Source organism: Bactrocera oleae, chromosome 4 (genome assembly GCF_042242935.1).
Source record: "Bactrocera oleae isolate idBacOlea1 chromosome 4, idBacOlea1, whole genome shotgun sequence".
NCBI lineage: Eukaryota > Metazoa > Arthropoda > Insecta > Diptera > Tephritidae > Bactrocera > Bactrocera oleae.
Window position 1 is genome coordinate 58,693,064 of NC_091538.1, and position 10,988 is coordinate 58,704,051.

The 10,988-nt window shown below is 31.9% G+C and overlaps 1 protein-coding gene across 3 annotated transcripts in view; it reads left to right on the top strand.

The window, feature by feature from the left end:
* The window catches only part of Swim (Secreted Wg-interacting molecule), an 86,600-nt gene extending 77,218 nt beyond the window's left edge, over positions 1 to 9,382 (top strand). For all 3 annotated transcript variants that reach the window (XM_036362976.2, XM_036362974.2, XM_036362975.2), the window contains exons 2-6: positions 5,335 to 5,534; positions 6,807 to 7,262; positions 7,339 to 7,522; positions 7,590 to 7,938; positions 8,043 to 9,382. In XM_036362976.2, the coding sequence (XP_036218869.2) occupies positions 5,357 to 5,534; positions 6,807 to 7,262; positions 7,339 to 7,522; positions 7,590 to 7,938; positions 8,043 to 8,180 (1,305 nt within the window). In that variant the 5' untranslated portion in view covers positions 5,335 to 5,356 and the 3' untranslated portion in view covers positions 8,181 to 9,382. The remainder of the gene's footprint in view (positions 1 to 5,334; positions 5,535 to 6,806; positions 7,263 to 7,338; positions 7,523 to 7,589; positions 7,939 to 8,042) is intronic.
* The last annotated feature ends 1,606 nt before the right edge of the window (positions 9,383 to 10,988 follow it).

Genomic DNA, 10,988 nt, shown 5'->3' on the forward strand with positions numbered 1-10,988 from the left:
CATGCATTATTGCCAAAAGAAGCTCTATAATCTCTCTATGGATATAGCTGCGATGCAATTTCCTCGTTCAAAATCAAGATAAAGATCTTCATAATGGATATTTTTTCCTTACTACGAAGCCTTACTACTTAATGCTTAGCGCTGAATTTCGCATACATTTTTCACAGCAACTTAACTTATTCATATTAGCTTAAGTCGATTTAAGTTGATTTAACCTATTATCGATATATAAATCACCTGTTCCATCAAAACATTGTTTCTTTACATCCACATGTTTCACCTAAATATTAAATTTATTTCATGTTTATATTTATCTGCCTAAATTCCGTTATTTGTTAGCAATAACTTAATGCTGTGCTAATCCGCACATTTGCACTTTCGCTAGTGAGTCAAGCGATTTTTTTTTTTTTTAATTTTTTAGAAGCACCTAGAAGCGAGGCGTCAGAATTTGTTTATTGCCTATGCTGTGCTTAAATTAGTCGCTGAGATGTGACAAATGCATGACTCAAGTATTATTTTCAAAACAACGGGCTTTCTTCATAACTAAAATAACGAAATTTTAAAATTCGCATAAAAAACATGTAATGCCAAAGCAATAAATGAATAGATATATTATATAAGCATGCATATAATATAATATCTTTGTAGTTTTGAGCTATAGAATAGTTATATATCAAATTTAAAAGTTATTCAGTTGCTTAAAACGCTGTTGCGCGTGCTCAAATGCAGCCGCTGGTGATGAGTTGCCTTTCTGGTTTGCTAAATTTTTGAAATATTCGATTTTTTAATTGTTAATTTAATACGATTTTTATTTTTTTCCGTTTGTTCAGTTATTAAATTATTTTTATAAAATTTTTTTTCTCGTTTCTTGTGTTTTATATATATTTATTTTTTGTCAGCAATCAGCTTCTGCGCTTTAGCTAATTTCATAAACAAATTTTTCGCTTATCTACGCAGTGTAAATCATGCAAATTAATTTCTTTCCAATTAACTTTTAGTTTGTTAAAAATCGAATAATTCATGAAGACAATTTCTTAGGCAAACAAAAAAAACAAAAAAAAAACACAAATTGCGCTTAAAAAATAACATTTCAGCACAAACATGTTCAACGCTGACATCATTTTTGCGCGAAAGGGTTTGGGGGCAGCTTGTTTTGTTTGTTTGAACTTCAGCTTCAGTAGTCTTCGACAAAGCGCCAGAAAACTACAAAAGTTCGTAGCATTATATGCCACATTGAACCTTTGAGTCTTGTAACCAATTCAAAGCATAATAAGTAACCGCTTCAAATACTGTTGACAATAGCGAAAACGAAACTAAAAAATCGGAAATTCAAAATAAAAAATAAAAAATTAAAAACACTTTTGTTGTTGCTGTATCATTTTAATTAATCGATTCTCTGTCCATGTCGCTTCCCTTTCTCAGCGTGTCTACGCTTCCCTTTCAATGCGAATTTTTCGAAACACTTTTTATCTGTCATCTAGCCAAGCAATCAGTGCGTGGCGCTGTGCCTTCTCTGCACCTATCTATGTATTGTACATGTGTTTGTATGCGCAAATGTGACTTACAGGCAGACAAAATAAAATCAATAATATGTTTACCGAATCGTCGCCACATTGCTTTCATTAGTTATCCAAGCGTATGCTCACATACAATACGAAAGTGTGTGTGCGAAACATATAGGGGCTATGCCTTCGCATAATCTGGTTAGTAGACAAAATCGATCTATCGCTAATGCTGATCGCATTAAGAACATTTTATATTCGTTTTTGTTTATTTTTATTTTTATTTATTTTGTGCGTGTACGACAACAACATTGTCATCCTACTTAACCGGTTCGCTTTCCACGCCACTTGGACTCTTTTTGACATTACCCACGCATAGGCGCAAACTGCGCCAATCAGCTGTTTTGTTATTATTTTCATTATATAGTATACACACATATGTATGATTTTGTTTGCTGATATTTATTGGCGCTAAAGAAAATCCAGTCAAATACTCAAGCATGCGCAGCAATTAAAACTGGATAGCGTTTAAACTGGATCTCGTATTCGTTTGCTATGCGGATATAATAATTATTCTGTGCAATATTTGATTATGTAATCGATTTTTATTCCATGAAAACACATCTTTCCACTTAACTAATTGCATGTGTTGAGTGCTTCATTATAAATATTTATGAAATTTAAAGCGTCAGCAAGCTTAGCAAAATAAATATAATATGTATGCGATTGCCGGGGCGTATGAGCAACATTGAATGTTAAATGCAAACGAATGTAATACATATACATACATATCTACATACATGTTAATAGACTTTAAAGTCATTAAAGGTATTTGATTCTATTTTCCCAAAATTATATGGTTTGAGTGAAGGATGTGTAACCTCTTTTTACTAGGACTATATTTGTACATCTGTTCGAGAAACATTAATAGGCCAAAGATGGTCTAAAGGAAGTTATTATTTTTTTTTTATTAATTAATTAAGTTATTATTTTATAATTTGTATGCCTAATAATATTGAATAATATTAAATTTTTCATATTTTTTCAATAAATTCAATACTTAATATTTTTGGTTCCTTTAATTTTAAAATTACTACTGTAAAATTTATATCAAAATATATATTTATTATAAGTAATTTATAATTTTCTATGCTCAAAAATATTGAATTTGAAATTTTTCAGCTCATTTCGCAAAAAATATTTATAATTTAATTTAAAAGAAATTAAAGTATTTGTAATTTTGTTAATTCTAATATTACTACTTTAAATCTTAAATTAAAATATTTTCTTATTTAATTATTATATTAGTTTATAATTTTTTATGCGAAAAATATGGAGTAACAATTTTTTGTAATTACACCCACAATTCATGCAAACCATCATCACTATCTCGAGTTATCATTTTTCACAACACAGAGGCGGCCTACAAAATAAACAAATGCAGATAATACAAAATTGGAGAAGTCATAAGAATGCAGCCAAATACAATAATTTCGTTAAATGAACGTAGATGATTAAGTATACAGAAATATATACATATATACCATATACATATATACCATATTAATATATGTATATATATATATAAACTAATATACCATATAATGTTTGGTAACTCCCTCCGCGTTGCAAAGCACAATAATTGCCGCCAATGTGTCTGCTGTCAACAAATGCAACTCAACACAATAAAGTAGAAAATGAATAAATAAATAGTTACCAAGCCAACAAGACAGAATAAAAACGAAAACAAAACCAAAAAAAAGGAAAATAAATAGCAAATAAATGAGCGGTTAAATGCGGTCACGAAAATAGGAAATAAAATCTTATCAGCAACGCAAAAAGTAGATCTGTATACATGAGAATATAAGTGTGTATATTGTATATAAAATAATGAAAATGCATTTAAAAATATAAACCGAAGCTAACATATGTGGTAAAAAGTAAAACCAAGCACTTCTAAGAATATCCAACTTTTTTTTTCGTTTTTTCGTTTTTTTATTATTTCACTATGTCTGAAATGAAAGTGAAACATACAAACATGGTATGCACTTAGCTCATAAGAAATTGCCAAGCAAAACAATTACGGCACTCATTTGTCTTTGAAGGGCACCAGCGTCAATTCTTCACCTGATCACACTATACTTGTAGCAATAAGAAAGTTAAATATTGAGATTAGCTCTGTGTGAATTGTTTCTTATTTTTATAAATAAAAGTGCATCTTGTTGCATGAAGTTTTTATACACCTAACGTTTATATTGTGCTTATATGGAAGTCTTTGACTTTTTTTTACCAAATTTGGCATATATGTAGCTGCCATATAAACTGAACGACAAATTTGGCAACGTTGCAATCTCCGAAGAAATTTTTTATTATCGTTCCTGAGCCAATACAACCATGCTAACGCGTAATCTAATTTTCTATAAGCTTGTTAAGAGCCTCGGCTAGCATACCGTCAGTGCCTTCCGAGAATTTTGGTTTTTTTTTAATTTTTGGGTCAGTTTTGGAGCGCCATTCGCTATATTGTTGACGTCATATTGATAAATCCACGTCTATGTGTTTGAAGAATATCAGGTCCTCAGCTACATTGTCAAGCATCTCTTTTGCGACCTCTACTTTGCGACGACCTGTTTGCAACAGGATGAGGTCTTTGGTACAGGTCTAGCATTGGCACTCTTCATATCCAAATATTAAACAATGTTGAGTTAATCTACAAGAGATCTTTACATACTCTGCTATCCGTTTGGTGCCAACGATTTTCAAGACTATTTTTTTAACTTTTTCGATGTTATCGTCATTAACAGATGTGGGTAGACGACTTGGATGAGGCCAGTTTTCAATGATTTCACAATCTTCACTGAATGCTTTACGCCACTCTAAATTACTTGTCGTCGTGATAAAGTGGGATTCTCAAAAGACTTCTACAACATTTTTAACGATTCCGTAGCCTTGATTCCATTGGAAACACAAACTTTCAAGCAAGCTCGTTGTTAATTTTTTTTCATCGTGAAAATCGCCTGAAAAACCTCGCATTTTAAACATACGGCTGTCAAACACACACTAATTGACATATAAACATAAAACTTCACAAGATCATAAAAAAATGTTGTACCAACAAAAAAAAATTTTTTTATCGATCCTACTTACAGATAGTTGAAATTCGGTTTCATTTAAAATATATATGTGTAATTGTTACCGTCGGTTCCGCCTGAATTAAGCTCTTCCTTCCTTATCTTTAGTTTAGTTTTTTGTTTTTTGTTTCCATAGGGAGTGTTTCTTTCTGTTTCAATATAATTTTTTTTACATTGTTTTCTGATATTAAAAAACTGTGCTACAGCGAAGATTACAACCAGGGTAACAAGAATTGTAGGTAAATAGCGAAAAGAAAAGATTACAAAGTTTCTGATTCCATAGTATGTGATCATCAGACCAAATATATGCTTACATGTAAATACCATATCTATATACATATATATATATTTACATTTGCGGAATGAGCTCATCCTGAAGCAAAATTGGGTTAACAGTAATGTAATAAATTAAATAATGAATTAAGTACGCAGGTTCAACGAATTATTTGCAAACATATAAATATGCGTGCAATTGTACATAAATATATATATATCGAGCTGAAAGCCTCTGAAGCTAGTGCTCCTTTTACTTTGTAAAATAATATCTGTATTATTATTTTTCATATAATAAATAAATAAATAAATATATATATATGCCAGATCTTATAAAATTTAATTATCTTATACATATATTTTTTTAATTTTTATTCTTAACAATTCCAAAGACTTATTAACTGATTTCAACTTTCGCTTTCTCTTTTCAGCCTTTAGATAAATTATTGAAATATGAATCGTAAATTTGGTAAGGCGATCACCGCCTTGAAGTTGCTCACTGCCTTCACACTACTTGGCGCAGTAGTGGCCTACGATAACACATTAGAACTAGATTTCCCTGGCCCTTATTGTGCTGCGAAGAATATTTGTTGTAAAAACAGGGAAGATGGTTGTGCCATGCCCATTTCAAGTAAGTATTTTGCATGTTTTTATATTTTAATATACTGTTTAAGTGGTGAGCATATATCACAGGTTTTTAGATACTTATATGGATGGCTAATACCTTTTGCTAAGTTGTCCGAGCTTACATTATAATATTAAATACATTCGGTGGGTAATCATATCGTACCATCGCGGCGAGCGTATAAGTTTGTCATACTTTTTTTAATCATTTAACAAATTTGCATAGTTGGTTTTAGAATCTTGCAGAGATTATTCCAATACCCTAAGCTTTAAGCTTTTAATTTTAGCTAGAGATCTGCGTTGATTGAATGGTTAGTCATTCAATAGTTCGCTGTGTTGTTGAACGGATATAAATCCAAGTCCATTCCGGTAATGTAGACTGTCGTCAAAAGATTTTTAGTATAAATCACCTGTTAAGCGCTATTCCTGACCCATATCTCGTTCTAATAACTAAAGTTTGTATTTTTTTTCGTTAGACTGGAAATCACTAGAATTGAATCCAAACGTTTTGCAATTGTTTCGTGAGATATAGTATTAAATTTCAAGCGTTGCAAGCGAAGTAAACATTCGTGACTGACTAAATTCCAACCACCGAGAACCGAGCAGATGTCCAAAAGACTTACAGCCAAATTGGCTAAACTATCGTTCACTCAAATTTGTGATCCTAAAGTTCGTCGAAAAGTAGGTGTTGTATGTATGTCATATTTGACTAATAGAACTTGTCCCACAACTTTAAAAACGAAAATGACATGAATTACACTTCAAGTTGTTTACGGATTCATCGTATTCTTCGGATCTACTCTCAATTGCCTTTTTTGTATCTTCAGACCTTTAGAGAATGGTCAAGCTCATAATCGACCGATTAAACGTGTCACAAATCGGTGATAAAATTGCATAATTAGGCTTAGAATTTTTTACGGTTCCATGGTATTCTTCAAATTTTTTCCTGTTCTCAGACCTTTAGAGAATGGTCGCTGTATATACTTGTAAATCGCCGAGATCTGTTTTGAACAAAAGACCAATCGTTCTACAAAATTATATCGAAAAGTTGGTAGATTTGTATGATTAGTGTATCGTTTTTTCTCTAAGTAGTTTGTATATAAAATATGTGTTCATAGTGCATCATTGTCTATTATTAAAATTTACTGAGGTCAGGCCATAAACATACGATACACCGATAAAATTTTTTATTTTTAGTATTTGTTTTTTGCGGCTTCAAAAATAAGAAAACGATTTTTCAAAATGAACTTACTATTATATTTATTTGTCTAACCAACAGCCACACTCTGCTATTGTGATGAGTTCTGTGATCGCGATCGTTCCGCCGATTGCTGTCCCGATTACCATTCATTCTGTTTGGGCGCTCCACGCCCGATAATGCGTTGCTACCACAATGGCATCTACTTTAGCAAATACAATAGTACAATGGATAATTGCAATGAGTGTCGTTGCCTGGACGGTGGACGCGTAGAGTGTGATCGCGATCTCTGTCTAACCGATGACAATTTGGTGAACAACGTGAACTCCATACATCAGTTAGGTTGGTCGGCACGCAAATATGGTGAATGGTGGGGACGTAAATATGCGGATGGTCTGACATTACGTCTAGGCACAATGGAGCCTACATTCCGCGTCAAAGCGATGACACGCTTAAGCAACAAGGCGAGTGCTTTGCCACGTCAATTCAATGCCGTGGATCGTTGGAGTAAATATGTAAGCGATGTGCCAGATCAAGGTGGGTTAATGAGTTGCTATCGAATATGAGCTTATTTATTTATTCGCAAATTTCCCTTCCCCTATTGCTTTTGTAGGCTGGTGCGGCTCATCTTGGGTGCTTTCTACGACATCGGTCGCTTCAGATCGTTTTGCCATTCAATCGCAGGGTAAAGAAGTTGTGCAGCTATCGCCACAGAACATTTTGTCGTGCACACGCAGACAACAGGGTTGTAACGGTGGTCATTTGGATGCCGCCTGGCGTTTCCTGCATAAACAGGGGTAAGTTCTTAATCTATCTAAATTATCAAATGTAAAACCCTAATACTTACAATAATTTTCTATGCAGTGTCTTGTCAGAAGAGTGCTACCCATACGCCGCACGCCGTGACGTCTGCAAAATAACTCACGGTTCCCGTCGTTTGCTGAGCTCGTACGGCTGTCGCCCTACAACGCGCACCGATCGTGATGAATTCTACACAGTTGGACCCGCATATTCGCTGAACAATGAAACCGATATTATGGCCGAAATCTTCCATTCGGGTCCGGTGCAGGCGACCATGCGCATTTATCGCGATTTCTTTGCCTATTCGGGTGGTGTCTACCGGCATACCGCAGCCAGTCGCAGCAGTCCGACTGGTTTCCACTCGGTAAAATTGGTCGGTTGGGGTGAGGAGCATGATGGCGTCAAGTATTGGGTAAGTTTTTTGCTTGCTTTTTTTCACACAAAAAACTAATATATTGTGCGTAAACTATAAATAACTGTAAATATGGTAACTTGTTTTGCAATTGCTCACCACAGATCGCCGCCAACTCGTGGGGTCCCTGGTGGGGTGAACACGGTTATTTCCGTATTGCGCGCGGCAACAACGAATGCGGCATTGAGGAGTATGTCCTCGCCGCTTGGCCAAATGTTTACAACTACTTTAAATCCACTTGAAGCGTATGAGAGTGCGTCAAAGCGTGATCGTGTGAGAATTGCAAACAAAGAAAAAATAATCTCGTGAACTTTTCCAATTACATTTTAATTGCTAATTAAACACTAAAAATTAGGGAAGTTTAATGCTCAAGCAAAATTTTTTTGATAAACAAATTTTTTTTATAAACTATATTAAAAGTCAACAAACATATTTAGAATCGGATTGTTTTGTTTAGCTGCAGAACTTTAGTCGCTCACTGTAGAATTAAGAAGAAAACTCTAATGGTATTCAAAACTTTTCTAGCTCTAAGTAAATTTAGCAACTGCAACTGTTTTTGTGATTGAAAATATATATTATATATATGTATATATATTTTTAAACCTTTGTGTCTTATATAGTTATAAAGCGAATATTATATTTTTTTGCTTTTTCTTTTAATTTTATTTAAAGCTATTTTAAATTTAATTTTTTTTTATTTGTTTATTTTTTTATTTTAATTTTAATTTTTTTCTTTTACTTATTTATTTTTTTTATATTTATATTTGTAATATTTATTTTTAGTTTTTAATTTTTATTTTTTAATTTTTATTTTGTATTCTATTATTTTTCAATTTTATTTATTTTTTTCGTTATTATTAAATTTGCTTTTAATATTTATTTATAATTAAACTGCCCGGTAACTTTTTGAGACCAAAAATGTACGCAAACGAACACTGCATAAATGAATAAATAAAAAACACCAAACACCAATTATCAAAAAAGTGGTCAACGTCCACTGCCAATAACTGCGTAATCTTTATGTATGTATGTAGTTTTAAAGCACTAAACAATTGTTTAATTATTTAATATAATTACATTTACATTAAGTATTTTTTATTATATTTTTTTTTCAAAAATTTACTGCTCAGCAATTTTGGAAAATTATTGTAGTTTTAATTATAATGATTTATTTAATAATTTTGCAATTAATTAATTAATTAATATTTAAGTTAATTATAATTTTTAATTTTAAACGCTACACACTATACTTTAATAAAAATGCATATATGTGTATATTTTCAAATATTTGTGTTTTTCGTATGTAATAGTGTGTACAAATGTACTCATTGTAAATGCAAGCCACAGCTTTAAGTGAATATTACAACTACTGTATTACTAAAATATAATAATAAAAAAAATCGACGAGTATTTAATATAATAAAGAACTCACTTGATAAACCAATTATAGAAGTTTATATTAATTTTTTTCGTATAACACCAAAATTTTCAGGTGAAAAAATGAATATAATAAAATAAAACACTTAAAATAATATTAACATATGAAAATAAAAAGTTTCAACAACGGAAAAAAATTGTATGAACTTATTTGTTATATTTTGTATAACAAAAATAAATAAAAAAATAAACAGTAACAATAACAAAAAAAAAACAATTAAAATAAAAGCTTTTATGAAAATAACTATTACAAAAATTAATTATTTGCTTTTTCACTTTTTCTACTAAATAACTAAAATTTTTGTTGTGCGCATACAATTTTAGTATTTTTAAACCATACCAACAAAACAAAATTACCATAAACAACTTATGAAATAAATATTTTTCTTAACAAAATTAATTAATTCTAAATTTACAATGAACACATTTATTTTCCGCAGTGTACTAGCGCGCACATCAAATTCAACAATTTGTCCACAACCGCAAGACTCACAAAATACCAGGCGAACAGCACGCACAAGTAAGCAACAAGAATCCCGCGCTATGTGCTGCTGCGCACACAAACACTTCTGTCAAATGTATGAGCGCCTGAGCCTGACAATTGTCTCAAATAGCATCAGCACCAGAAATCAATATGGCAGCCAAATTGACAAATCCTAAATTTGTAGTAAATCACACACCAACAACATTTTCATTCATGAACGCTGGCGCACAAGCAATAAGCTAAGTCGTTTCATTCATAAAAGCAAACGCCTTACACATCTCCCCGAGCATGCGTTTGCCTACAAGCGTCTTTTCGCGACGATGGCAAAAGCTAAAAATCATAAATTGAACAAATTTCTGATATTCCCTCTAGAAGGGAAAAGTGACAACCCCTCAAATATGAGTATTAAAATATTTTAGAATAAAAGTGACAACATAGTAAATTTGTCGATTTACAATTCAAGAAACTTTTTAAAGAAAATATTCAATATTCCTCTGATTTATGTATACAGTAAACCCCGGTTAAGTATCACTCCTCCAATCCCTCTTATCTGCCGGTGTCTTGCTGCATCTCACTTTTTTTCTCTGAATTTTTTAAGGAAAACGGTAATTTTTTTTTAAATACATAGAAATAATTTTTTTTGGTACCACTCGCTTAAGTACCACAATCGCTTATGTACTACAAAGCACAAAAAATTTGCATTTTGGGTTTTGGCACTTAACCGGGATTGACTGTATTTGTCAAAGAATTTATGTAAGTACGTTCGATTTTTTTGTACACGCATTGACTTTGCACTTGCCCATATGCGATGTATGTTTGTAAGAGTGTGTATGGCACATCTCGGATTTTCTACCAACAACACAATGTTGTGACGCTTTGTCGTCGCGTCAGTTCTTCGACAGATTGACTCTTTGACATAAAAGCAAAAAATGTGTCAACGGAGATTTCACATGAAGTAATGAGTGTACATATCTACATAAAAATACATACAAATGTGTAAACGACGTAATATATGTATGTATGTCCTGTTGCACATTTGCTTCTACGCCAGTCAAATTTCTATAGGAAAATCAACTGAAATTAGTATTGAAATAAAATAGACTTTTGAGCAACAATATATTTTTTAAAA